The sequence below is a fragment of the Dipodomys ordii genome, unplaced genomic scaffold (genome assembly GCF_000151885.1).
Source record: "Dipodomys ordii isolate 6190 unplaced genomic scaffold, Dord_2.0 Scaffold26, whole genome shotgun sequence".
Lineage (NCBI taxonomy): Eukaryota > Metazoa > Chordata > Mammalia > Rodentia > Heteromyidae > Dipodomys > Dipodomys ordii.
In genome coordinates, this window is record NW_012267242.1 from 13,928,396 (window position 1) to 13,956,167 (window position 27,772).

Below are 27,772 nucleotides of genomic sequence, written 5' to 3' on the forward strand. Positions count from 1 at the left end.
AACATTCCTTACTGCTTGCCAATTATTCAAGAAAATAAGGAAGGATTATGTTTATAACCAGAGAGACAAAGACTAGTATAGAAGTAAGGAGTCAAAAATGGACTGTAGTTGCTGTTGGGGGTAATTGTGGCATCAAGTTGGTGGCAAAAATGAATGCATCACTGACATGAAAGGTGAGCTAGAAAGACTGAGCAGTTGTTGTTTTTTTTTGTCAGTCATAGGGCTTGAACTCTGGGCCTGGGCGCTGTCCCTCATCTATTCAGCTCAAAGCTAGTGCTCTACCACTTGAGCCACATTTCTGGTTTTCTAGTGGTTAATTGCCCAGACTGGCTTTGAACTGCCATCCTCATATCACAGCCTCCTGAGTAGGATTACAGGCATGAGTCACTGGCACCCATCTTTTGAGCAGTTTTTCTTTTAATTTTATTAGTATTATTAAGGTGTTGTATAGAAGTTACCTTTTATCATCAGTTTTTTTTATACCTCCTCCTCTTCCTCTTCCTTCTTTTCCTCCCCCTCTTCCATCTTACAGTTGAGTGATAGTCATCTTCTCCTTCCCCTTATATCCTTCTCCTTTCTCCTTCTTCTTCTTTCCTCCTCCTTTTTCTCCTCCTCCCTCTGCCTCTTCTTTTCCTTCTTTCTTTCTCCCCCTCATTTTCCCCTTCTTCCCTCCCTGCTCCCCCTCCTCCCTTCTTCTCTTGCTCTCCTCCTCCTCCTTCCCTTTTCCCTTCTTATTCTTCCTTCTTAGTCTTCATCCCTTTTTTTTTTGTTGGTCATGGGGCTTGAACTCTGGGCCTGGGCACTGTCCCTCAGCTCTTCATCTCTTCAGCTCAAGGCAAGAGCTCTACCATTTGAGCTACAGTGCCACTTCCAGTTTTCTAGTGGCTTATTGGAGATAGGAATCTCACGGTCTTTCCTGCCCGGACTGGCTTTGAACCTCAAACCTCAGATCTCAGCCTCCTGAGTAGCTAGGATTACAGGCATGAGCCACCGGTGCCCGGCTAGCAGGATATTTAAATAGTTTTTTGTTGTTTTGTTTTGTCAGTAGTGGGGCTTGAACTCTGGGCTTGGGCGCTATCTCTGTGCTCTTCAGCTCAAGGCAAGCGCTCTCCTGCTTGAGCCACAGCGCCACTTTATCCTTATTTTTCATTCTTTCTCTTTTTTCTCCTCCTCCTCCACCTCCTCCTTTTTCTTCTTTTCTCTATTTCTTCTCCTTTTCTCTATTTCTTCCCCTTCTCCTTCTCTTTCTCCTTCACTTGTATTAAAGGTTAAGAGTCTCCCAGATTTGTCTGCCTGGGCCAACTTCATACTGAGATTCTCAGATCTCACAGATCTCAGCCACCTGAGTATCTAGGGTTATAGGCATGATCCATTGGCACCCATCTGTTTTCCTCTGCTCAGGAATTCCATTGTCCTTTCCAAGTTTCTTTTTCAATTTCTTCCTCCTCTAGGTACGGTTTGGTCAACAAAAACGATACCAAGATTGGTTTCAGCGCCAGTACCTGTCAACCCCAGACAGTCAGTCTCTGCGATGTGACCTCATTCGCTACATCTGTGGTGTAGTTCATCCTTCTAATGAAGTACTAAGTTCAGATATCTTGCCCCGATGGGCCATCATTGGTTGGCTCCTGACAACATGCACGGTAAGCAGTTGGGGCAATGGATAGAGAATATTGAGTAGCCAAGGATGCCTCTCCCATACTGTTCCTTACTGACTCTCCAGGTACAGCTGAACCCTAAGGGCCCTTTGTTGTGGTCCCCTGAATGCCTTCTATTGTGTCTCTAGAACTTAATCCTGTTTTTGGGATTGAATAAGTTCATCTACTTTTTACTGCCAATTCTCAAAAATTTAGGTTTCTTTTAGCTTTTTTCTTTTAGATTCTAGAAACCACAAATAGTTATTCCTCTGAACTTTTTTTTGGTTGGTCATGGGGCTTGAACTCTGGGCCTGGGCACTGTCCCTGAGCTCTTGAGCTCAAGGTTAGCACTCTACCACTTGAGCCACAGCGCCACTTCTGGTTTTCTGGTGGTTAATTGGAGATCAGAGTCTCATGGCCGTTCCTGCCCAGGCTGGCTTTGAACCTCGATCCTCAGATCTCAGCCACCTGAGTTGCTAGGATTACAGATGGCATGAACCACAGGCACCAGGCTTGAACTATTTCTTTTTTCTTCCCTTTTTTCTTGTGTGTGTATGTGTATGTGCACCCCAGTCTTGGGGATTGAACTCAGGCCCTGGGCACTACCCTAAGCTTCTTTTGCTCAAGGCTAGGACTTTACCACTTGAGCCACATTGCCACTTCCAGCTTTTTCTGTTTATGTGATACTGAGGAATTAAACCCAAGGCCTCTTGCATGCAAGGCAAGCACTGTACCATTGAACCACCTTCCCAGCTCTCTGAAGTGTTTCTTATTTGGGGGTTGTATTGTTTTGTTTTTGAGACAGGGTCATGCCATGGAACCCAGACTGCCTTAAACTGCAGTCTTCCTGCTGCAACCTCCTGGGTGTTGGGATAGGGCTTGCATTCTTTAGACCCTCACCTCCATGCCTTTGGCATTGGTTTATATACATTACTTCCCTTCAGCAAAGATAGTGAATCCAAAAAGAACCCATTTCCTTCCCTGTGTTTGTTTTCCTTTCTTTACCTGGTGAGAGACTATCCATCTTCTAATATCGACCTGCCCTCCGACCTCTTTTTTTTTTGCTAGTCCTGGGTCTTGAATTCTGGGCCTGGGCACTGTCTCTGAGTGTCTTTTGCTCAAGGCTAGCACTCTACCTCTTGAGCCACAGCACTACTTCCAGCTTTTTCTGTTTATGTGATACTGAGGAATCGAACCAGGGCTTCATACATGCTAGGCAAGCACTCTACCACTAAGCCACCTTCCCTGCCAGCCCCCAGAACTCTTCTGAGAAGGTCTCCCCTATCTGCCTGGGTCCTTGAAATGTGCCAATCAGATATGAGAACCCGTTGTTGCTAGTGGGTGTTTTCTGGAAGGGCAGTCTTCTGTGACAACACTTATCTAGTCTTAAGTCAGAATAGGTGAGTGTTGCCTCTCAACTCATGATGATCAGTGGACTCCTAAATGTTCTCTGTATGGGAATTATAGATGTGTACTACTAGATGTGTGAAGAACCCAGGCCAAATCCCATCCCCAAGATTGGTAAGACAACTGTGTAAACATATACAGATAATGCAGATTGTTAGGTTCTTCCTTACCTATGGAGGGCGTAGACAAATGGCCCTGGAATCTGTCCTGGGCATGTGAAAAAAGGGAGCTGGTTGATGAAATAACCTTTTTTAACCTCTTCTTTTCCAGTCAAATGTTGCTGCCTCCAATGCTAAGCTGGCTTTGTTTTACGATTGGCTGTTCTTTAGTCCAGACAAGGATAGCATTATGAACATAGGTATGTGCTTGAGACCAGTCAGCACACCTCTTCCCCATGTCCTCAGCCCTCATTGCCTTGTCCTAGTGACAACAGTCATAAATCTCAGGCAGTGTGGAGGAGAGCTGATTTATCTGGGAGCAGTGCCATTGTTCTCATCTGTTCTCCTTTGACCTACAAGGAAAATTGCTTTGACAGGGCCAAGCAATCATCCCACCCGCTTCTCACATCTTTATGTTTGGGCTTTGGCATGGTGAGGAGGGTCTAGGTAGAGGAAAAGTATGCCACATTCTGCTTTTCCTCTATTCCTACCACACTTCTCCGAGCTTAATGCTAAGGACAAGAAGGGAAACGAAATGGGAGTTGATTTTCTTGGGTCTTTTCAGTAAGAATATGAGTAGTAGACATACATTTCCCAGAGTCACTCATAGGTAGACATCCATTTTTGGACATGGAAACAGTTTCTAATGTAGAGGGCCCTTTACTTCCATGTTCTCTAGAGCCAGCCATCCTGGTCATGCATCACTCCATGAAGCCGCACCCAGCCATCACTGCCACACTCCTGGACTTCATGTGTCGTGTAAGTTGTATGGCCCTCTCTCCTCTTGGTTGCTGGATGAGCAAAGTTAGGTGTATCTCCACTAACAGTGGAGTCTCTGCAGGGGTCATTGTGGGAGCAGAAGTGGTTATGAGTTCTACCCCCAAGTTAGCAAATGTATTTATTCCCCACTGTCTGCAGCTGGATTGGTCCTTGTTTCCATAGGGGTTTCTCAGTGGCAGGATGATAACTCAAGGTAGGATTTAGTCTCCTCGAGGAGCAGCTGGGTCCAGTAAGTGTCCTGTCTAGTCCTGACTTTGTGGCTTAGAGTGGTCCAGAACACTGTGGTTCTCTTTGCCACCATAGGTCTCAGTGTCACCTGACCAAAGCCACAGCAGCTTTTTAGATCAAATTCAGAAAACTGTGACTAGAGGGTCCTATGCTTATTCTTTCTACTTCTTCCCCTTCCAGATCATTCCCAACTTCTATCCACCATTGGAGGGCCATGTGCGACAGGGTGTCTTTTCTTCCCTCAACCACATTGTGGAGAAACGGGTTTTGGCGTAAGAAATGTCTGTGTAGGGGATTGGGGCTGGGGAGAGGCAATTCTCCATTTCTTACTATTAGGTATAGCCCCATCCAGGCCATGGGTATCCAAGTAATGCTATACCACTGCTGTTCCTTTTCTCTGACAGGTGTAAAAAGCACAGCTTCACCTTCTCCTGCCGGGAGTGTGTCCTCTTGACTTGTAGAGGAATATCTCTTTTGCCAGCATTAAAAAGGGTTTCAAGTGCTTTCTATCCCACAGGCACCCCTGTGAAGGATTGGAGGGTGGTCCAATTATACTGATTGGGTTTAGACAACTTTCTTTACCTCCATGTTGAATTAGAAACAAGGAGTTCTGTTACTGAGCTTATTTGTGTTTCCCATTAGACACTTGGCCCCCCTATTTGACAACCCTAAATTGGATAAAGAGCTGCGAGCTATGCTTCGAGAGAAATTTCCTGAGTTCTGCAGTTCTCCCTCTCCACCCGTGGAAGGTATGCTTCGAGAGAAATTTCCTGAGTTCTGCAGTTCTCCCTCTCCACCTATGGAAGCTCTCCCACTCTTTGACCTGTATCAGAAGAGAAATGAAGCCAGGTACCAGTAGCTCAGGCCCATAATACATTGGAGGCTGAGAACTAGAGGATTCCAATTTGAAGCCAGCCTAAGCAGAATAGTCTGTATAATGACTATTCTGTATGACTGTATAACTATAGATGGCTATAGTTAACCAGCAAAATGCTGGATTGACGGTATGATTCAAGTGGTAGAACATCAGCTTTGAGTAAGAATACTGAGTAAAAGTGTGAGATCCTGAGTTCAAGCCCCAGTACTAACACACACAAAGAGAACCTGAGAAAGAGAAAGCCAAGTGCTGGTGGCTTACGCTTGTAATCCTAGCTACTCAGGCAGCTGAGATCTGAGGATCATGGTTGAAGCCAGCTCAGGCAGGAGAACCTGTCATAGGACAGTCTTAGCTCCAGTTAACCACCAAAAAGCTAGAAATGGAGCTGTGGCTCAAGTGGTAAAGTGTTGACCTTTAGCAAAAAAGCTCAAGGACAGCGCCCAAGCCCTGAGTTCAAGCCCTAGGACAAGCACAGAAAAGAGAGAGGAAGGAAGGAGGGAGGAAAGGAGCTGAAAGCATCTTAAGGTTTAGACTGGAGGTGTGCTTAGGCTATTGTCCCTGGAAGTTTTCCCCTTCGATAACTCCATGTGTCTGTCCATCTCAGTTTGTTCTTCTCCAGCTTCATTTATTTTTTGGCGGGGAGGGGTCCAGTCATGGGGCCTGAACTCTGGGCCTGGGCACTGTCCCTCAGCTCCTCAGCTCAAGACTAGGGCTCTACCACTTGAGCCACAGCGCCACTTTCAGCTTTTTTTTTCTGCTTATGTGGTGCTGAGGAATCGAACCCAGGGCCTCGTGCATGCAAGGCAAGCGCTCTACCACTGAGCCAACTTCCAGCCCTCCAACTTCATTTTTGTTATTATTTTCTCTCTTATTAGTAGAGAGAAAACATCTAATCCTATTTGACATCCTAGTAATTGTTTTTTGTTTTGTTTTGTTTTTGTTGTTTTTTGGGTCCTGTCATAAGGCCTGAACTCTGGGCCTGGGCGCTGTCCCTCAGCTCTTCGGCTCAAGGCTAGCGCTCTACCACTTGAGCCACAGGGCCACTTCTGGCTTTTTTCTTTTTTTGCTTATGTGGTGCTGAGGAATCAAACCCAGGGCCTCAGACATGCAAGGCAAGCCACCTTCTCAGCCCCCTAGTAATTGTTTTTGCTCTCATAACTCTTACCTTTTTCTCTTATTAACCTTTTTTCAGTAAGAACACTTTCATGGATGTTTTCTCCCTTTAACATTATCTCTTCTGTCTTCCTAGCCCTAAGCTAGGCCCGATTCCCAACTACCACCCCTACTTTGCCTCCCATACTTTGTTTTGGGGTGAGAGCCAAGGCCAAGCATTATCCCAACTTGATTTTAAGTTAAAGGAGCACTGAGACTATCCCAGCCTTATTCTATTCACTGAGCATAGATTCATTACCTGAGCTATTCCTCTTTCTAGCACTATCTCCCTACAGACCATGGCAGATTTTGAGGTCAAGAGGTTTGTCTCTATGATCAGTATTTAATTTAGGTCACAAGCTGCATGTTCTCCCATTGCCCTCTAGTCTTCCCTTCCCAGAAGCATGGGCATACTGGAGGGCACAGGGACCCATTAGGGGTCTTTCTCTCTTTACTCCAGTCAAAATTGAGGAGCCAGTTTCCATGGAAATGGACAACCATATGTCAGATAAGGATGAGAGTTGCTATGACAACGCAGAGGCAGCCTTCAGTGATGATGAGGAAGATCTCAATAGCAAAGGTAAGACTAGTAGTGGGGTGTAGTTGGGTTGTGGCAGCCCTATAAGATTATAGGAACAAGTTACCTGCTATCTGCTATCATACCACCTTTGTCCCTCTGGGTTAATTGTGTTAACAAGGTTACTGGGTGAAATGCAAGAGTGCAGAGCCCTGCACTAAACAGTCAGAAAAAAAACACAGTTCCTGAACATTGCACAGTAAGAAATGGGACATGTGCAGTCAGGTACTCCCAGCATTGAGTGAACAGCTACGCACTGAGGGTTCTGGGGAAGGGACGAATGGTCACTTGAGTCTCTCTGGTGCTGATGTCTGGGAAGATTGACTTCTTTCCTCAATTTCTCCCTCAGGGAAGAAGAGAGAGTTTCGATTCCACCCCATCAAGGAGACAGTTGTGGAGGAGCCAGTTGATATTACCCCTTACCTTGACCAGTTGGATGAATCTCTAAGGGACAAAGTGCTCCAGCTACAGAAGGGAAAGTGGGTATAGATTCTGTTCCCCTCCTAGAGAGGTCCAGTGCAGGTTCTCCCAGCTACTGTGTGGGTGTGGCAGGATGTTGGGGCTTGGAGGGAAATGGGTTGGGGTATATGGAGAGGTAATTAGAGCTTCATGGGAAGTGTCTTCAGCACTTAAGTTGGGGAGTATAGGCTGGAAATGAGCAGCCCTGTTCCCTAACATCCCAGGTTACGACTTCTGAGACTGTGGATAAGAGCCTCTGAGAAGCAGGATGGATGGGGATTTCCCTTTGTGTTGGGCCCCTGCCCAGAGAGCAACAGATTATGCCCCTAGCCTCCCCCACCCAAGCTAGGATTTTACACAGAGCTCCTTTGTTTTGTCTCTGTGTATGTGCGTGTGCTTGTGCACACTGTTGTGGATGTATGTCCTGCCCTCTGCTATCATTTATGTCCCTGGGATTTCCTCTCACTTCTGTACTGCAGTGATACGGAGGCCCAGTGTGAGGTCATGCAGGAAATCGTGGACCAGGTCCTGGAGGTGAGGAGGAACCCAGTCCCTTAGGGAGGAAGCAACTCAGCCAGTCCAACTTAGAGCTCTCCATGCAAATGGGAAATCTCATTCCCTGTCCTCCCTAGATGTCTTCTCTGATGGGGGTTGGGGAGCTAGCTAATTCAAGAGGTGGCAGAAGATGAACTCAGAGCCTCTGGGGGAGGGGCAGGAAAGCAGTAAGGCTCTGGTCTAGGTCTTGATAACCCCTCCTCATCCTTGTCTCACTACCAGGAAGACTTTGACTCGGAGCAGCTGTCTGTCCTTGCTTCCTGTCTGCAGGAGCTCTTCAAGGCCCACTTCCGAGGGGAGGTGCTTCCCGAAGAGGTCACTGAGGAGTAAGGCTCAACTTCCCTGATCCCTGGGGCCTCAGGAGTCAGAAGAGTGCTCTTATAACCCAAGTTCAAGAAGCACCTTGCTGTGGACTTGAAAAAAATACTCTATTGATGATGGTCTGATTCCTTCATTGTAATGAGGATGAGGGTTTATTTTTGCCTGTTGCATCCAAAGTGGACTGTTCAGTAGATTAGCATCTCAATTCTGTTTCTAGCCCTGCTGCTAGCTCAGTAGTCTAATCTTTGCTGCTTCAAATGAGATTGGATCCTGGTCTGGACTCTCCCTGAAGGTGACAACCTCAGATGGTCGTTCCATGTTAAGAGACAGTTTTCTATGATTTCAAGCCGCTAGGAAGCAGGAAGTTTGCCTTTTGGTAGGAAAGGAGCAGGCTAGATGCCTCCTCCTGCCATTTCGCCTGCCTGTAGCCACCCTCCTCTCACATGGATGCTCAAATGTAACCCTCTCTTGTAGGTCCTTGGAGGAGTCTGTGGGGAAGCCTCTCTACCTAATATTTAGGTAAGCACCTAGCTAAAAAGAGTCTGCTCTGCCCTCCATCCTTAACAGCACACATAGGACTCTGTCCTGTCTCATGGGGCTCCCTTTGCCAGGGAGGAGGAGGAAGGAGATATGCAATGGAAAGACAGTCCCTGCTGCCCCAGAAACTCCTTAGGAGAGCTGGCCCTGACTAATGCCTCTCTTCCCACCTGTCTTCAGGAACCTGTGCCAGATGCAGGAGGACAACAGCAGCTTTTCTTTGCTTTTGGACCTTCTCTCTGAGCTATATCAGAAGCAGCCCAAAATTGGCTATCACTTGCTCTACTACCTGCGGGCCAGGTGAGTGTAGTCTGTCTTTCTCAAGGTGTCAGGGCACATGCTGGAGAGCTTGCTTTTCTTTTCTGTTTTTTGGGTTTGTTTTTTTTTTGTCGGTTGTGGGGCTTGAAATCTATCCCTCAGCTTGTCAGCTCAAGGTGTGTGCTCTACCACTTGAGCCACAATACCACTTCCAAAGTTTTCTAGTAGTTAATTGGAGATAAGAGTCTCATGAACTTTCCTGCCTGGGTTGGCTTTGAACCATGATCTCAGATCTCAGCCTCCTGAGTAGCTAGGATTACAGGCGTGAACCACCAGCACCCAGTGAGAGCTTGCTTTTCTTTCTTTTTCCTTTTTTTCGTTCGTTGTGGGGCTTGAACTCTGGGCCTTGAGCACTGTCCCTGAGCTCTTGAGCTCAAGGCTAGTGCTCTACCACTTAAGCCACAGCACCACTTCTGGCTTTTTCTGCTTATGTGGTGCTGAGGAATGGAACGCAGGGCCTCATGCATGCAAGGCAAGCACTCTACCACTGAGCCACCTTCCCAGCCCCAGAGAGCTTGCTTTTCTCTAGTACATCATCCCCATCCTTGGCTGCCAACACCAGCACAGTCTATATATTGTTTGTTCAGTGTTTTGTTTGTTTTGATGTTGGGAATAAACTCATGCATGCTATCTTAGGTTTTTTTGTTTGTTTTTTGTCGGTCATGGGGCTTGAACTCTGAGCTTGGGCGCTGTTCCTGCGCTCTTCAGTGCTCTTCAGCTCAAGGCAAGTGCTCTACTGCTTGAGCCCCAGCGCCACTTCTGGTTTTCTGGTGGTTTATTGGAGATAAGAGTCTCGTGGACTTTCCTGCTCAGTCTGGCTTTGAACCTCAATCCTCAGATCTCAGCCTCCTGAGTAGCTAGGATTACAGGCATGAACCGCCAGTGACTGGCTGCTATCTTAGTTTTTTTCACTACTCTAACGAATACCTAAGATGAACAACTTAAAGGAGGGAAAGTTGATTTTGGCTCACTGTTTCAGAGGTTTCAGTCCAGGGTCAGCTGGATCCCTTGCTTTGAGCCTGAGGTGAGGTACCGTGGCCAAGATCATAAGTGTTTGTTCGGGATTAATTGGAGATAAGAGAGTCAGATTTGTCTGCCTAGGCTACCTTCAAATCATGATCCTCAGAACTTCCTGAGTAGCTATGATTATAAGCAGGAGCTTTTTTTTTTTTGTCAGTCATGAGGCCTGAACTCTGGGCCTGGGCACTGTCCCTCAGCTCTTCCACTCAAGGCTAGCACTCTAACACTTGAGCCACAGCACCACTTCCAGCTTTTTCTGCTTATGTGGTGCTAAGGAATCAAACCCAGGGCCTCATGCATGCCAGGCAAGCACTCTACCACTGAGCCACCTTCCCAGCCCTCAGTTATTTTTTTTTTAATCGCTTTGTTGAGGTACACTATCACATACCATAAAATTGACCCTTTTAAAGTATAGTTTAGTGGTATTTAGTCATACAATACTACTTCTGTCTGCCTTATTATTAATATGGTCCATTTGTGGACACAATGCCTTTTGATCAGAATCATCCTGTCTTTTTTTTTTTTTTTTGTCTTCTATCCTTCCCAGACTCTGCTGTTGGATTTAAAACACTTCATTATCCCCCTAAGAAATCCCATACTCAGAATCAGTCACTTTTTCATTCTCCCCTTTATCCATGCTCTGGAAACCCCTGGATGGTGTTCTGTCTCAATTAATAGAGAATACTACTCTGGATATATTATATAAATGGAGTCATAGACTATATGGTCTGTTGTGACTGTTTTCACCTAACATGTTTTAAAAAATCATGTAATGTATCAGTTTTTCAATCCTTTTTATGGCTGAATGATCAATATACAGTTTTTTTCTTTTTTCCTTTTTGTCGGTCATGGGGCTTGAACTCTGGGCCTAGGAGCTGTCCCTCAGCTCTTCAGCTCAAGGTTAGTGGTCTACCACTTGAGCCACAACACCACTTCCAGTTTTCTGGTATTTTATTGGAGATAAGAGTCTCATGGGGGGCTGGGAAGGTGGCTCAGTGGTAGAGCACTTGCCTTGCATGCCTAAGGCCCTGGGTTCGATTCCCCAGCACCACTTAAGAAAAAAGAAAAAAGCCGGAAGTGGCGCTGTGGCTTAAGTGGTAGAGCGCTAGCCTTGAGCTGAAGAGCTGAGGGACAGCGCCCAGGCCCAGAATTCAGGCCCTATGACCGGACCCAAAAAAAAAAAAAAAAGAGTCTCATGGATGGGGTTGGGAAGGTGGCTCCGTAGTAGAGTGCTTGCCTTGCATGCATGAGGTCCTAGGTTCGATTCTTTAGCACTACAAAAGCAGAAAAAGCTGAAAGTGCTTCTGTGATTCAAGTGGTAGAGTGCTAGCCTTGAGCTGAAGAGCTGAGGGACAGTGCCCAGGACTAGATTTCAGGCCCTACAACAAAATTAAAAAAAAAAAAAGAGTCTCATGTATGTTCCTGCCCTGGCTGGCTTTGAACTGCAATCCTCAGATCTCGACCTCCTGAGTAGCTGGGATTATAGTTGTGAGCAACCAGCGCCTGACTTGCTATATACATATTTTTTTTTAGTCATTTTGTTTGTTGATGGATGTTTGAGTTGTTTCTACTCTTTACCTATTGTAAATGGAGCTTCTGGGGCTGGGAAGGTGGCTCAGAGGTAGAACACTTGCCTTGCATGCATAGGACCCTGGGTTCGATTCCTCAGCACCACATAATTAAAAAGAAAAAAGCCAGAAGTGGCGCTGTGACTCAAGTGGTAGAGCACGAGCCTTGAGCTGAAGAGCTGAGGGACAGCGCCCAGGCCCAGAGGTAAAAACAAAAACAAAAAATGGAGCTTCTGTAACCATTCATCTTGGGCATGTATCATAGGATAAGACAACAAATGGCAGCTTAGTCTGAGAGGTCATATATATTTATTTTTTTTCTTCTTTGTTTTCTTTTTGCCAATCCTGAGGCTTGAATTCAGGGCCTGGTCATTGTATCTGATCTGCTTTTGCTTAAGACTAGCATTCTACCACTTGAGCCACAGCACCACTTCTGGCTTTTTCTGTGTATCTGGTACTGAGGAATTGAACCCAGGGCTTCATGTATGCTAGGCATGCACTCTACCACTAAGCCCCATTTCCAGCCAGGGTCATATATTATTAACTCCCTTTTTACATTGGAAGAAACTGCCAAACTTTTTCAAAGGGACTGCAACTATTTTACACTCCTAACACCAATATATGAGAGTTTACATTTTCTTTTTTGTTGTCAGTACTAGGGTTTGAACTCAAGGCCTACTAATACAAGTGGTAGATAAGGATCTACCACTTGAGGCACATATCCAGCCCTTTTCCTTTAGTTATTTTTCAGATAAGGTCTCGTGCTTTTTGCCTGGGTCAGTCTCAAGACAATGTTCCTTGTATCTCCCCCTTTTGCCTAGCTAGGATTACAGGTATTCTTGAGTATTGTTTGGGGGTTTGAACTCAGACTTCATGCTTGCTCGGCAGGTCCTCAACCACTTAAGCCACACCTCTACTTGGTTTTTGCTTTAGTTATCTTTCAGATAGGGTCTCATAATTTTGTCCAGGGCCAATCTTAGACTGAGATCCTCCTATCTATGTCCTCCTGAGTAACTGTGATGACAGACATGGACCAGTACACCAAGCTTATTGCTTGAAATGAGATCTTACTATGTCAAACTACAATTGTTATCCTCTCTGCCTGTTTAGGAGCAGATGTGAGCTACCATGCCAGCCATCTAACTTGGTTTTTTGAGATAAGACAGGGTCTTCCTAACTTTTACCCAGGCTAGCCTCAAACTATGATCTTCCTGTTCTCCCATTTAGCTGAGATTACAGGCATGTGCCACCATTCCCATTAAAAAATCATATTTCTTTGCCTGGTTCCTAGTTTAGTAATGTCTGCCATTTTTTTTTTAAGATAAGGTTAAGGTCTTCCTATGTTGCCCATACTAACCTAGAACTAGAGCTCCTGGGCTCAAATAATCCTTCTGCCTCAGCCTCCCAGGTACTGGGATTACCTACTACTTATTGGTATGGGCTGCCATACCCAGGTAGAGACAAGATTTCTCTGTGTAACACAGAATGACCCCAAACTCAAGATCTTCCTGCCGTAGCCTACTGAGTGCCAGAATTGCAGATATGAGCCACTTTTTTTTTTTTATTGTGGTACCCTTTAAAACATAAGAGTGAGCCAGGAGCTGGTGGCTTGTGTCTGTAATCCTAGCTAATCAGGAGGCTGAGATCTGAGCCTCTCAGTTCGGAGATCCCAGTTCAAAGCCAGCCTGGGCAGGAAAGTCTGTGAGACTATCTCCATTTAACCATTCAAAAACCAGAAGTGGAGCTGTGGCTCAAAGTGATAGAGTGCTAGCTTTGAGCAAAAGAACTCAGGCATAGTACTCAAGCACTGAGCTCAAGCCCCATGACTGCCAAAAAAGAAAAAAAAGGTGACTAGACATGGTGATATGTGCCTATAATCTCAGCATTTATGAAGTGGAGGTGAGAAGATCATGAGTTCAAGGTCAGCTTAGGCTACACAGGAAAATCTTACTTCAAAAAAACCAGAACCAAGGGTTGAGAACGTGGCTCAGTGGTAGAGTGCTTGCCTTGGGTTCAATTCCTCAGTATCACATACACAGAAAAGTGATGCTGTGGCTCAAGCCACAGTGGCTGAAGCTCAAGCACAGTACCCAGACCCTGAGTTCAAGCCCCAGGACTGGCAAAAACAAAAAACAGAACCAGACATGCACTAGCTGGCTCGTGCCTGTAATCCCAGCTGCTTAGGAGGCTGAGATCTGATGATCCAGGTTGCAAGTCAGCACAAGTAGACACATCAGAAACTCTCATCTCTGATAAATCAGCAAATAGCTAGAAATGATAGAATGGCTCAAACCTTGAGAGAAAAAAAAACAAAGGAGGAGCTGGGAAGGTGGCTCAGTGGTAGAGCGCTTGCCTTGCATGCATGAGGCCCTGGGTTCGATTCCTCAGCACCACATAAGCAGAAAAAGCCAGAAGTGGCGCTGTGGCTTAAGTGGTAGAGCGCTCACCTTGAGCTGAAGAGCTGAGGGACAGCGCCCAGGCCCAGAGTTCAGGCCCCACAACCGACAAAAAAAAAAAGAAAAAAAAAATGTCAAGCTCTTATGCTGGGGTCAGAATGTTGGCTTACATCCAGCTGGTCTTGCAGCAAAGCCGCCGCAGGGAAGATGAACCTCTATGAGTCTTTTGCCCAGGCCACTCAGCTAGGTGATCTTCACACTTGCCTAATGATGGACATGAAGGCCTGCCAGGAGGATGATGTGCGACTGCTGTGCCATCTCACGCCCTCTATCTACACAGAGGTCAGTGCTTGCATCTGTATCTGTGCTGAGGGAAGGGCAACATATACCCAGAGTGGGATACACAGCCCTCATTGACCTCATTGCTTCCCTCACCACAGTTGTTTCCTATTCGTGTGTGTGTGTATGTGTGCACTCGCGCGTGTGCACGTGCGCATAAGAGAGAGAGAGAAGAGATAGAGATGGGGCTTGAACTCAGGGCCTAGGTATTGTCCCTGAGCTCTTTTGCTCAAGGCTAATGCTTTACCACTTTAAGACACAGTCCCACTTCTGATTTTTCTGGTGATTATCTGGAGATAAGAACCTCACAGACTTTCTTACCCTGCCTGGCATCAAATTGAGACCTGCAGATCTCAGCCTCCTGAGTAGCTAGGATTATAGGCATGAGCCACCAGTGCCCAGCTCACGCTCAGCTTTTTTTGCTCACAATTGACACCCTGCCACTTAAGCCGTGCCTTGACTTCTGGCTTTTTGCTAGTTAATTGGGCGTAAGAGTTTAAGGTTTGTGTGCCCAGACTGGCTTGTAAGATTGATCCTTAGATCTCAGCCTCATGAGTAGCTAGGATTACAGGTATGAGTCACCAATGCCCAGTCTCCACCTCCTTGTTAAAGTTTGAAAATCTTCTGAAGCTCACAGAATTCTTATCCTTCAGTTTAACTCTAGTTAAACTTTAGCTGAACTTAATGGGTTTGGCCCCATCTTCTGGACCCAGGACAGTTCCCTCAAGCCAGATCCTTGTTCATTTCTCCTAAGCCCTCCTACAATCTGAAAGTGGCTTGCCCGTAGATTCTCTCATAGTTCAAGTAGCAGAAGCTTATTTTCCTTTCCTCTGCTTCATTACAAGTCTTTAAGAACTGGGATAAGGAAGAGGTATCAGCTCTTCTTCCTCTTGATAAAAGTTCCCAAGAAGAGGGAAATGAGGACCCAAGGCGTGGTAAACATGACAGGAGGAAGTGTGATCTCAGCCAAGCCAGGAGGGAGGAAGGGTGTAAGGCCACCACAGGGTGCCTCGCTCCCTGCTTGCTACCTCTGCAAATGGGACCTGCCTACCCTACACACTCCTCACAGCTGTCATGTGCTCTCTCACCTTCTCTGGCTGAGATTCTAGATAGGTTGGATTGCTGTGCTGTCAGGGTTACAGACGTTTGTGTTATTGCCTCTCCCACACAGAACCTGTCTACCTGTCCAGTCCCTATTAGCTCTCAGTCTCTCATTCTCTCCCTACACATGCCTCCTTCATGATGTGCACACACAGGTAACAGAAGTTGGAGCCTTAACAAGTTAGAATCCCAGCTTCATAGCTCTTGGATCTCTGGTTAGGTATTTGTGTGGGGATTCATGTTTGACTGCCCCAGCTAGACTCCTGGCTTGTGATAAAGAAGAGGGGCATGGATGGGTTATGATAGGTCCACCTTGAATTCCTGCCTAGTTCACTCTCTTTTTCTAGTTTCCAGATGAAACCTTGAGGAGTGGGGAGCTGCTGAACATGATCGTAGCTGTTATTGACTCTGCACAGGTGAACATTGAGGCCCGCAGTTATGTGTTTTGCAGGCACTCTTCCTTCTGGTCGGCTGAGTACACTGTAGGAATGAAGAGTGGAGTCCGAGGGAGGCAGGCCGGCATGAGGCCCATGTTGCCTGAGGTTTCCTGTACTCCATATTCTTTGTGGAACCTCCTGTTTCTACAGGGAAAGCTGTGGGAAACAGAGGTTTGGGGTTTTTTGTTTTAAGTGCTCAACTGGCTTTTTTCTTGACTCAGTAAAAACAGTTGGGCCATTTCTGCTTGATCTTTCCACCCTGCAGAGGACCCTAAGAGATTGTAGCTTTGCTTGGATCTGTCTTGGGCCTGGTCTTGTCCACTCAGTTCCCATTCACAAAACAGAAACGTATCACTAAGAGTCCTCCTTCTTTGACCTTTCTTTACCTCCACCTAAGTCCAGAGCCCAGTTTCCTAGCATCCTCCTCCTCTTAGAGTCACACTATAAGGACAGGTGGAGAAGTTGTCTTTTCTACCTCTAACATTAGGATATGGGTAGTATTTTTGTCCCAAATAGCTTTGTGGTTCCCACTCAGGCATATTGCTATTTTACCAGTCCCCTTCATCTTCAGAGACTGAGCTTGTATTGTTTGTTATGCCTTATGTTCCACACTGGCCTCTGACCTCTTATAGAGCTAATGGATCTGTCTTTTCCCTCCACCTCACAGCTCCAGGAGCTCGTCTGCCACGTGATGATGGGGAACCTGGTCATGTTTCGAAAAGACTCAGTCCTCAACATTCTCAGTAAGGGACCAGTTCTTTTAGATACCTGTGACAGGGCACAGGCCTTGTATTTTTTTCCAATGATAGGGAAGTGGTTGTGGGACTGGAAAGTTAAGGGGTAGAATGGCATCCTGGCCTGCTATGGGTCTTGAGCTGGGTCTGCTTCTTGCTGTGTAGAATGGGAAGGTTTAGCCTATTCCTCCAACCTCAAGGTTGGTAGAAAACAAAGACTGGAAATCTGTGCTGTTGAAGAGAAAGATCTAGGTTTAGGGTCACTACCCCTGTACCATACCCACTTGGGGTGCTGTTAACCAATGGAAGAGCCATGTGCATGACTGTATATGTGTGTGTATGTGTGAGAGACAAAAGTTTTTTCTCTGTGTCTTCTAGTCCAGAGCCTGGACTGGGAAACCTTTGAACAGTATTGTGCCTGGCAACTTTTCCTGGCCCACAACATCCCCCTGGAGACCATAATCCCCATCCTGCAGCATCTCAAATACAAGGGTGAGTAGGGCTGAGGGCTGGGAAGGTCCAGAAGCCCTGGTTCCCAATATCAAGGCAGAGAATGGGCCCCTTAGAGAGCCCTGAAGACCCACTGTGAGCTGAGTGGGGCTCAAGTGGATTCTTGTTGAGTCTTGATGATGAGATGATACTTGCTCTTCCATTGGCTGTTGTTTGGCGGATAGGAGGAGTGCCTGAATTCCTTCCCAGAATGATACACTGTCCTGAACAGCCTGTCCCCTTTCCCCACAGAGCATCCAGAAGCCCTGTCCTGCCTACTGCTTCAGCTCCGGAGAGAGAAGTAAGTTTCACCTCAATGCTCTTTAGCGCCCATCCCAGCATCCCAAGAGATACTTTCATTTAAAGGGCTCCTGCTCTGCTCCTTTTGCCCTGTTTTTTCCTATCGACATCTGCTATTCTGCCCCAGCATGCCTTACAAATAAGCAACTCCCCTGGGACTGGGCTTCCTCTGACTTTACCCCCCTGCCCACCAGGAGCTGCCCTCAGAGGTGGAGAGGTGGGGACCGGACATCCCTGTTTCCTGCTGCCACAGCAGTTCTAATCCTGGTGCCTCCTGTTCCCCCCCTTCCCCCACCCCCTCCTCACGCCACCACAAGCTCATCCAAAGGGAGAAAGGGTCAGAGTAAAGGGGTCACACCCATCCTTATCCCTCATCCTGTGCAAAGCAGAAGCAGCTGGGCCCACTGCACTGCCTGCCAGTGATGGTGCCCAGGACACATGAGCAACCTAGGTGGCAGCAGCCTTTTCTTTTATCTGAGACACTACTGTTATAGTGCCCTGGAGGAAGTGGGAAGTTTTGAGGGCCATAAGAGGACTATAGTGGGCTGGGAAGGTGGCTCAGTGGTAGAGTGCTTGCCTTGCATGCCTGAGGCCCTGGGTTCAATTCCTCAGCACCACATAAGCAAAAAGAAAAAAGCTGGAAGTGGCGCTGTGGCTCAAGTGGTAGAGCGCTAGCCTTGAGCTGAAGAGCTGAGGGACAGCGCCCAGGTCCAGAGTTCAGGCCCCACAACAGGACCCAAAAAAATAAAAAAAAGAGGACTATAGTTTTAGTTCGCTGACCTTCCCTCCCTCCAACTAGATAGCAGGCTGGCCTACGGCTCCAGCAGGGCCAGGTGGGGACCATCCACATACCACATATCTTCTGGCAACCAGGCCCTTTCCTGGTGGTTCCTAAGGAAGGTAGAGGATTTGCTTTGGACTTCCTTCTCAAAATACACATGCACAACTCCCACCACAGAATGGACGAATCTCACTTCTCACCTCCTGGTTTCTGCAGAGGATGAAACCAGGCATCCCTTGGCCCCAAAAGAACCAGGGGAGAAGCTGGGCACTGGTGGCTCACGCCTGTAATTCTAGCTACTCAGGAGGCTGAGATGTCAGGATCACAGTTCAAAGCCAGCTCAGGCAGGAAAGTCTGTGAGACTCTTACCTCCAAAAAACCACTAGAAAACCAGAAGTGGCGCTGTGGCTCAAAGGGTAGAGCGCTTGCCTTAAGCTGAAGAGCACAGGGACAGCGCCCAGGCCCAGAGTTCAAGCCCCATGACTGACCAAAAAAAAAAAAGAAAAAGAACCAGGAGAGGGATGTGAGAGAAGGAAGCCACCATGGAATTGGGGTGGGGCCAGGCGGGAGGCAGAGATTTGGGAAGTAATAAGTAGGAGCCATCCAGCAGTTCCCAAGGCCAGCACTCAGCACCCTTCTTACTCCCAGGCCCAGTGAGGAAATGGTAAAGATGGTGTTGAGCCGGCCTTGCCATCCGGACGATCAGTTCACCACCAGCATCCTGCGGCACTGGTGCATGAAGCACGACGAGCTGCTGGCAGAGCACATCAAGTCCCTCCTCATTAAGAACAACAGCCTCCCTCGCAAGAGGCAGAGGTGTGATGCTCTCCCCGGTTCCCTGCTGTGTGAACAGGGCTGTCTGCAGTGACCACTGGTCCCCTGCACCCCACACACACACATTGCCCATGCTATCCTAGCTTGGTTTGTGGGTGACATCTAGTGGTGTGAAGAAATGTGGCATGCAGGACCACTGTGGTCCCCGCTCTCCCTGCCTAGTACTACATAGCGGAAAACTTCCCTCATCCCACCCAAACCTTCTGCCCTAAGGAGTGACCCCAGTGGGTGGAGGGTACTTGGAACCCCAGAGGCCTCCCCTAACTCATACACTATCATGACCCTCATTACAGCTTGAGGAGTTCTAGCAGCAAGCTGGCCCAGTTAACTCTGGAACAAATCCTGGAGCACTTGGACAACCTGCGGCTCAACCTGACCAATACCAAGCAAAACTGTATGTGCCCCTCTCTGGCCTATCATGTGCTGCCCTGGCTCAGATCCCCTGAAGTCAGCCAGGGACAAGGGCAGGACACCTAGGACCAGAATCTAAACCTCTGGAAGAAAATAACCTTTGGTGCCATTTAGTGAGTCCCCAGACACCTAACTGCTGTTCCTACTCTTCTTTCCTGCTCTGTCTAGTTTTCAGCCAGACACCAATCCTCCAGGCATTGCAGCATGTCCAGGCGAGCTGTGATGAAGCCCACAAGATGAAGTGAGGCTTCTTCCATTTTCAGCCTTGGGAAAGGGTCACGAGTGGGCTGCAGAGGGAGAAGAGGCTTGCTGGGGACAGTGAGCTTAATGGCTAGCAAGACCTGGGATTGAAGAGAAACAGATGGTGACCTGAGAGGAAACAGGACAGGAGGCGGCCCAGGCTCACGCTTGCTGTTCTTCCCCTTAGGTTCAGCGATCTCTTCTCCCTGGCAGAGGAGTACGAGGACTCTTCCACTAAGCCACCCAAGAGCCGACGAAAAGCAGCGCTGTCCAGCCCTCGGAGTCGAAAGAATGCCACTCAGCCCCCCAATGCTGAAGAAGAGTCAGGCTCCAGCAGTGCCTCGGTGAGCCCTACACCCACTGCGCTGGAGAAGGAGCTGTGGGTATGGACAGGGGGAAGCCACAGCTCTCCAGCACTAGTAATTGCCCTACCCTTGTCTTCCAGGAGGAAGAAGACACAAAACCAAAGCCCACCAAACGGAAACGAAAAGGATCCTCTGCAGTGGGCTCTGACAGTGACTGAGGCCCTGTACCTGTCCTGCCCCAGCTAGACTCTTTTACCTGGTGGACCCCAGGGTTACAGGGCTGGGGAAATGCAGGAGAAACCCCAACTCTCCTCACCAGGGGAAAGACGGACTTGCTGTGATCTAGCCTGAAAGCTGCCATGCAACTCCCACCCTGCCTCTCTTCTCCTGGGGCCTCAGGGCCCACACTGCTGCTCTCAGCGATCTTTGGGCTCTTGGGAGAACCAGGGGCTGCACAAAACCAGACTACGGTGGAAGTCTTCAGCCTTTTGCTCCTTCCTTAGCCCCTTCCCCAGTCTCCAAAGAGAAGGGAAATAACCAAGTGGCTGCTGGGCAGAGAAGCTGGATGAGAGCAGATGCGCAGTACGTGGGCGTCCCTTCTGCTCATTCTTGTGTTAGGTAGTCACCATCCACACCAGTGTGGATTGGGCATCTAACTTGATGTCGTCAGTGCCCATCTGTGCAGATGGCAAAAATCTGGCTGACAGATGTCCCAGGTCCCATGTGCTGTGCCTCTGAGACTCGGGTTGTCCCAAGCCCAGGGAAGTCTCAGAGGCAAGTTTCTTAGAACTGTCAAATGGTCCCATTTCCTTGGTTTTGGTTTTGCTTTTTTTTTTTTCTCCTGTTGGCAGAGATAATCGGATTTTAAAAGTTGTTTTTAAATGATAGTAAAATAAGCCAGAAGGTCTTTTGTGCAAGTTTCTGTTATCCTGTATGTAAGTGGTCTTGTTTAATTGTTACTTCTGCTTGTGGCCTCACCACTGCCCACCTTTTGTGTAGAGCTGGCGGGACTTGGCTTTGCCCTCCAGGAGTCACTGGAGGGGTATGCCAAGCACTAATCTGGCACCTCTCCATGCAGGCTGTTGCTCCTCAAAATAACAGTCCTCCAAAGAGTGTCCTGCTCATTCCACTTCATGAAATCTGCACACTTTCAAGGGATGCTTCACCTTGCTTCTTGAAGGACACAGTTTTGCCTTGGGGAGAGTTCAGACTTCAGGAATGGGAGAACCTATTCCAGTCTGGCCACTTGCTGGTACTCAGGTACCAGCTGTGCTTTGTTTCTCTCCTAGTCAGGGAGATGAGGCAAACTGAGCATGAACATTTTGCTCACTACAGACAGCTCTTCCAATTCAGCCTGTTAAGTGCCTCTACAGAAGTGCCTCTTAAGTTCTAAGCCGGGCACTGGCGGCTCACGCCTATAATCCTAGCTACTCAGGAGGCTGAGGTCTGAGGATCATGGCTTAAAGCCAGCCCAGTCAGGAAAGTCCTTGAGACTCTTATCTCCAGGTAACCACCAGAAAACCAGAAGTGGCGCTGTGGCTCAAGTGGTAGAGTGCTTGCCTTAAACTGAAGAGCTGAGGGACAGCGCCCAGTCCCAGAGTTCAAGACCCATGACCGACAAAAAAAAAAGCAGAAGCTGGGTTCCCTTCCTTCTCTGCTACCTCTTTTGACAATAAACCACCAAAAAGCCTCTCCTTCCTTCCTCTCTCCTTCCCATTTTCGTCTGCCCCAATTAAAATCTAGGTGGAAAGCATTTGCTGGCAGGCCCCAATACACCCAAAGGGTGGTGCTTTGTCCCTCCAAAAATCTGGTAGTCCATGCATCCCGGAGTTGGAGTTGCTATTGTTGTTGGCAATCAGAGGGAACATCTGGGTCTGGCAATCTTGCCCAGACTTGCAAAAATCGAATGGGTCCCCAAGCAAGTTCCTCAGTCTTTTGGGAGAGGACAGTGGTACCTTCTGATCTACAACGCGTGGGGAACTACTTAGAGTAAGGTGGATTGCTGCCCAAACGCTCTAGCTCCCAGATCCAGACTCCACAGAAGTGCCGGCCAGAGGCCTGAGTCCATGCAAGGGAGAAAACAAGCCCCAGAATGCACAAACGGGCTGAGTGAAGGCGCAAGCACCGCGTAAGCCCTGACAGGGTGCTGCTGGAGAGCAATGGGAGTCCGGGAGGACGCGCAACTAGGGCGGGGCGTAGGCTGAGGGGAGGGCTGGGAGGCCCCGGGCCACCCTCCCCTTCTCCCGGGCTCCTGCTTGTTCCTGGAGCGGGGCTGGGTGGGAAGGGGCGTGTGCCAGCGCACGCGCGCTCCAGAAGAGGAGCGGTCTCACGGGCCCAGTGGTTCGGAAGGGCCACCCGGGGTGCTTTCGAGAGGCTAGGGCAGAGGAAGAGGTGCCATGGCCACCCTCCTCTTGCTGCCCCTGTTGCTGCTGCTGCCGCTGGTGCTACTGAAGCTGCACCTCTGGCCTCAACTGCGCTGGCTCGCGGCAGACCTGGCCTTCACGGTGCGCGCCCTGCACTGCAAGAGGCTTCTCCGAGCTCGCGCGCTGGCCGCGGCAGCCGCCGACCCCGCGAGCCCCGAGGCCGGCTGCAGCCTGGCCTGGCGCCTGGCGCAACTGGCCCGGCAGCGCCCCGCGCACACTTTTCTCATCCACGGTGCGCGGCGCTTTAGCTACGCGGAGGCGGAGCGCGAGAGTAACCGAGCGGCGCGCGCCTTCCTGTGTGCGCGGGGCTGGGACGCGGGACCTGGAGGCCACCGGGGCTCGGGGAGTGCGGGGACAAAAAGCCTCGAGGCTCGAGGCGAGGGAGACGGGGAGACGACCGGAAGCGGCGCGGCGCCTGCCGCGTGTGGAGAAGATGCAGCAGCCAGAGGTGGAGGAGCCGCGGTCCCTTTAGCAACCGGAGCGACCGTGGCGCTGCTCCTGCCCGCCAGCCCCGAATTCCTGTGGCTCTGGTTCGGGCTGGCCAAGGCCGGCCTTCGCACGGCCTTTGTGCCCACCGCCCTGCGCCGCGGCCCCCTGCTGCACTGCCTCCGCAGCTGCGGCGCGCGCGCCCTGGTGCTGGCGCCAGGTAAGGCGCGGGGTAGGGCTGGAGCTCGGCACGGACCCGGGCGGGGCGGCCCGGGGCGGGAGCCAGGGTCCCACGGGGCTGTCAGTCTCCCCGATTCTCCCCCAAGGAGTCCAACTATCTTCTCAAGGTGCCGATGTGAGTCTCTGGATTTGCGAAGAGACCAAGCTGCATCAGGCTCCCAGCCCCTTAATGGGACGTCCACGTTCTCCATCTTCACCCACGAGCTGGGCCGAGAACTGGATTAGGGGTGAGGTAGGAAAGCTTCCTTGGGTGGCAGCGGAGCTTCAGAGTTGTGCTTGTCTTCCTTTTAGAGTTTCTGGAGTCCCTGGAGCCCGACCTGCCGGCCCTGAGAGCTATGGGACTCCACCTGTGGGCTACAGGCCCTGGAACCCACCATGCCGGAATCAGCGACTTGCTGGCCGAGGCAGCAGCCCAAGTGGATGGGCCGGTGCCGGGGTACCTCTCTGCCCCCAAGAACATGACGGACACGTGCCTGTACATCTTCACCTCTGGCACTACGGGTGAGGTTCCGGCTTACCAGAAACTAAAGAAGAGAAAAGCCAGGGACTAGGAACTGGGACCTCCTCAACTCCCTTTCAAGGCTGGAGGAGAGGTTACCCGTCCCAGCCAGGCGCCGCCTCTCTCTGCACCCCTCCCAACCCCTCATCATTTCCCCACCTTCCCCCAACTGCCCACATTTCCAGGGCAGCAGGGCCTCACTCCTCCCTTCTGTCTCTGCCTCTCCTTGGGGAAACCCAGCAGGGGATAAACAGAGCTAGGACCTGGAACTCATCATACCTTTCCCCATCACCTCCCTCCTGCCATGCCCACAGGCCTCCCTAAAGCTGCTCGGATCAGTCATCTGAAGATCTTGCAGTGCCAAGGGTTCTACCAGCTGTGCGGGGTCCACCAGGAGGATGTGATCTACCTTGCCCTTCCGCTCTACCACATGTCTGGCTCCCTTTTGGGCATTGTGGGCTGCCTGGGCATTGGTCAGTCTCCCTCACCCACTCCCATTCATTCATCCAGTGAACACCTGCTGGGATGTGACCTAAGTTCTTCAGGGTAGAGAGGAGATAGTCCTTCAGAGGAAAGGTAGGCAGGCCCTGGATACAGTAGGGAACCTTACCTGATCAGACTGAGCAACTAGGATGATCATAAAATTCACAGAACTCCACACAGGGACAGAGCAAGGGAAAGAAGCAAATAAAGAAGAAAGTAGGGCTCCTACCAGTAATGGAATAGCTGGGCCTGGAAAGCAAAGGAGGGTACAGGTGAAAAAGGAGGTGGGCCTGGGCTGCGGAGGATGGATGGGCCTCGGGAACTCCCAGGGAACAGCATTCAGGGCAGCCTGGTGTCTGGGTGGGAAGTGAGCTCTTGACCTCACTGTCCCCCTCTTTCTGCATCTGACAGGGGCCACGGTGGTGCTGAAGTCCAAGTTCTCAGCTGGCCAGTTCTGGGAGGACTGCCAGAGGCACAGGGTGACAGTGTTTCAATACATCGGGGAGTTGTGCCGATACCTTGTCAACCAGCCCCCGGTGCGTGGGGAGCGCTGCTCACACAGGCCTGGGTCACAGAGAGCAGTATAGACGGTGGGAGACACTGAGTCCATTGTCTGCAAGCTGGAGGGAAAGGGAGCCAGGAGACGAAAATGGCAAGGAGGCTCAGGCGGCATAAGCCATCTGAGGCTTGGGATGCCCAGAGGAGGTCATGGCCGGGGTGCAGGGGGGTGTATGTGTGAGATGTCCTGGGGAATGATGAGTAGGACTTCATTTTGGGTGGCAGGATTCTGATGTTGTTGAATCCTCTACCTGTCTTCCGCTCACCTTAGAACAAAGCAGAACGTGGCCATAAGGTCCGACTTGCAGTAGGCAGTGGGCTGCGCCCAGACACCTGGGAGCGATTCATGCGGCGTTTTGGGCCCCTGCGGGTGCTGGAGACATATGGGCTGACTGAGGGCAACGTGGCCACTTTCAACTACACAGGACAGCAGGGCGCTGTGGGCCGTGCTTCCTGGCTTTACAAGGTGAGAGGCAGACCCCATGGAACTGAGGGCTGCGGGGTAAGGCAGCTCATTTCTGCAGCTGGAGTGACCCCATGCTGATCTCCTTTTCCCCCAGCGCCTCTTCCCCTTCTCTTTGATCCGCTATGATGTCACCACAGGGGAGCCAGTCCGTAATCCCCAGGGGCGCTGTGTGGCCACATCTCCAGGTTGGTGCTCAGCAGGTTGCAGTGGGGAGGCCTAAGCGAGGACGGGAGCACTCTTAACTTCAGTGACTCTGCCAGGTGAGCCAGGGCTGCTGGTGGCCCCAGTGAGCCAGCAGTCCCCATTCCTGGGCTATGCTGGGGGCCTAGAGCTGACCCAGGGAAAGCTGCTGAAGGATATCTTCCAGCCTGGAGATGTTTACTTCAACACTGGAGACCTGTTGGTCTGTGATCACCAAGGCTTTCTTCGCTTCCATGATCGTACTGGAGACACTTTCAGGTAATTCTCTATACCGTTCTGAAATATTGTTGGGCATGGGGCCTTGAATTCAGGGCCTGGGCACTGTCCCTGAGCTTTTTCTACTCAAGGCTAGCACTCTACCCCTTTGAGCCACAACACCACTTCCAGTTTTTTGGTGGTTAATTAGAGGTAAGGATCTCACAGACTGGCTTCAAACCACAATCCTTGGATCTCAGCCTCCTGAATAGCTAGGATTACAGGCATGGGCCACTGGTGCCTGACTACCTCTTTTCTTTCCTTCCTTCCTTTCTTTCTTTCTTTCTTCCTTTCTTTTTCTTTCTCTGCTAGTCCTAGGGCTTAAACTCAGAGCCTGGGCACTGTCCCTGAACCTCTCTGTGCTCAAGGCTAGCACTCTACCACTTGAGCCACACAGCACTACTTCCAGCTTTTTCTATGTATGTGGTGCTGAGGAATCAAACCCAGGGCTTCATGCATGCAAGGCAAACACTCTACCACTAAGCCACCTTCCCAGGCCACCTTTTCGATTCTTTATTCCAGATAGAGGTTTTGAGGCTTGAGTCAAGTCTCCCACTAGTCTCCCACTCCAACCCAGATCCACATCCCACCCATCTCATTCTTAGGCCTCATTCACACTGACCTCTAGGACAGGCTGGCATCCTGACCTCTGACCTCGACTCCCGATTCCCAGTTTCAGATCTGTGCTTTCTGGCAGGTGGAAGGGGGAGAATGTGGCCACCACTGAGGTAGCCAAGGTCTTCGAGGCCCTGGACTTTCTTCAGGAAGTGAACATCTACGGAGTCACTGTGCCAGGTGCCTAAGTGTGGAAGGTGGGGGAGGCACCCGGCCCACCACCCCAATGCCTGGGTGCAGAGGAGTATGCGGCCTTCCTTCAGGCCAGCCATGGAATTGCTCACACTGCCTCCCACACTCACCAGGGCAGGAAGGCAAGGCTGGAATGGCCGCCTTGGTTCTGCGTCCCCCCCACGCTTTGGATCTTGTGCAGCTCTACGCTCATGTTGCTGAGAACCTGCCACCGTATGCCCAGCCTCGATTCCTACGGCTCCAGGTACGCACAAAGGGACCCCCACATAAGACACTGTGAAGAGAAGGAATTTGTCTTTCCCAGCCACATTCCCTGGCTCCCTTTCCTTACCTTCCTCCTCCTCCAGGCCTGGCTCTCTCTTCCTGCCACCTCCTCCCTGATTTTACCTAATGACCTCTTTCCCCAGATTTAATCTCATAACAGAACTTTTAGGCAACTCATCTGAAGCAGCTGGGCAGGCAAATTGCCTTCAGCTTGATTCCCTCTCCCTTTCCCTCCCCAGGAGGCTTTGGCCACCACAGAGACCTTCAAACAGCAGAAAGTTCGGATGGCAAATGAGGGCTTTGACCCGAGTACACTATCTGATCCCCTCTACATTCTGGACCAGAGTGTGGGTGCCTACCTACCCCTCACACCTGCCCGGTACAGTGCCCTCCTGGCTGGGGACCTTCGAATCTGAGACTTTTCAGATCCAAGGCACCTGAGGGAGGGGCTCTGATGGGTGGAGCTATTGTGGGGATACTGAGGCTGGCAGGGATCTTTTATATATCAACTCATCGTCATGACTTTGTAATAAATGGACTGTAGCCGATCTGATCCTGACTTTCTGATCTGCATTAACCACCTCCTGAATCTGTGTAGTGTTGTCCTTCCCTTGAAGCCTCAGGCCCCTACCTTGACCTAATGTGGGCTTGAGTCCAGCGTCTGGACCTTGATGTTTCTCCTCTCAGGGGGCCCCGCCCCCCATCTAATCCAGGTTTTAGGAGGACGCTTGATGGTTGATCGGTCATGTTCGTGCTCTGGTGAATCTGAGGACTTGGAGGGCCCAAGGGGTCAAGGTCAGGGACTGGGGAAGTCTCAACCAAGCAAAACCAACCTTAGATTGGATGCTGGGTGCCGGTGGCTCACACTTTATAATCCTAGCTATTCAGAAGGCTAAAGATCTGAGTATCACAGTTTGGAACCAGCTCAGGCAGGCAAGTTGGTGAGACTCTTATCTTCAAAAAAAAAATCTGGAAATAGAGCTGTAGCTCAAGTGGTAGAGTGCTAGCCTTGAGCACAGAAGCTCAAGGACAGCACCCAGGCCCTGAGTTCAAGCCCCAGGACTGGCACAAAAAAATAAAACCTTAGATTGGGGTGGGGAATGAGGTGATGATGACCGAGAGGCCCTCCTGCTTGCAGCAATACAAGCAGGGCTTTGAGCACCTGCATGCATGTGATGGTGGGAAGGAT

The 27,772-nt window shown here is 49.8% G+C and overlaps 2 protein-coding genes across 2 annotated transcripts in view; both read left to right on the forward strand.

The window, feature by feature from the left end:
- Positions 1 to 21,381, forward strand: part of Ints3 (integrator complex subunit 3) — a 47,047-nt gene extending 25,666 nt beyond the window's left edge. Inside the window, exons 10-30 of the mRNA XM_013015237.1 lie at positions 1,452 to 1,643; positions 3,315 to 3,402; positions 3,882 to 3,961; positions 4,391 to 4,482; positions 4,853 to 4,959; positions 6,700 to 6,819; positions 7,166 to 7,295; positions 7,755 to 7,809; positions 8,053 to 8,156; positions 8,626 to 8,670; positions 8,869 to 8,988; positions 14,179 to 14,332; positions 15,778 to 15,846; positions 16,535 to 16,610; positions 16,980 to 17,093; positions 17,343 to 17,391; positions 18,820 to 18,987; positions 19,299 to 19,399; positions 19,585 to 19,657; positions 19,844 to 20,000; positions 20,102 to 21,381. Coding sequence (XP_012870691.1) covers positions 1,452 to 1,643; positions 3,315 to 3,402; positions 3,882 to 3,961; positions 4,391 to 4,482; positions 4,853 to 4,959; positions 6,700 to 6,819; positions 7,166 to 7,295; positions 7,755 to 7,809; positions 8,053 to 8,156; positions 8,626 to 8,670; positions 8,869 to 8,988; positions 14,179 to 14,332; positions 15,778 to 15,846; positions 16,535 to 16,610; positions 16,980 to 17,093; positions 17,343 to 17,391; positions 18,820 to 18,987; positions 19,299 to 19,399; positions 19,585 to 19,657; positions 19,844 to 20,000; positions 20,102 to 20,179 — 2,172 coding nt within the window. The 3' untranslated portion in view covers positions 20,180 to 21,381. The remainder of the gene's footprint in view (positions 1 to 1,451; positions 1,644 to 3,314; positions 3,403 to 3,881; positions 3,962 to 4,390; positions 4,483 to 4,852; positions 4,960 to 6,699; positions 6,820 to 7,165; positions 7,296 to 7,754; positions 7,810 to 8,052; positions 8,157 to 8,625; positions 8,671 to 8,868; positions 8,989 to 14,178; positions 14,333 to 15,777; positions 15,847 to 16,534; positions 16,611 to 16,979; positions 17,094 to 17,342; positions 17,392 to 18,819; positions 18,988 to 19,298; positions 19,400 to 19,584; positions 19,658 to 19,843; positions 20,001 to 20,101) is intronic.
- Positions 21,382 to 22,237: 856 nt separating this feature from the next.
- Positions 22,238 to 27,136, forward strand: Slc27a3 (solute carrier family 27 (fatty acid transporter), member 3). The gene is made up of 10 exons (XM_013015238.1): positions 22,238 to 23,030; positions 23,342 to 23,551; positions 23,864 to 24,022; positions 24,444 to 24,568; positions 24,862 to 25,056; positions 25,151 to 25,241; positions 25,317 to 25,515; positions 26,210 to 26,307; positions 26,433 to 26,563; positions 26,823 to 27,136. Exons 1-10 carry the CDS (start codon positions 22,358 to 22,360, stop codon positions 26,997 to 26,999), a joined length of 2,058 nt encoding a protein of 685 aa, XP_012870692.1. The 5' UTR covers positions 22,238 to 22,357; the 3' UTR covers positions 27,000 to 27,136.
- Positions 27,137 to 27,772: the final 636 nt, after the last annotated feature.

Excerpts from the sequence above, each read along its gene's own strand:
- Slc27a3 (XM_013015238.1), top strand. The coding sequence starts at position 22,358 with ATGGCCACCCTCCTCTTGCTGCCCCTGTTGCTGCTGCTGCCGCTGGTG. Across the intron at positions 23,031-23,341 it reads CGCCCTGGTGCTGGCGCCAG|AGTTTCTGGAGTCCCTGGAG; the intron begins GTAAGGCGCGGG and ends TCTTCCTTTTAG. Across the intron at positions 25,242-25,316 it reads CTGTGTGGCCACATCTCCAG|GTGAGCCAGGGCTGCTGGTG; the intron begins GTTGGTGCTCAG and ends TGACTCTGCCAG.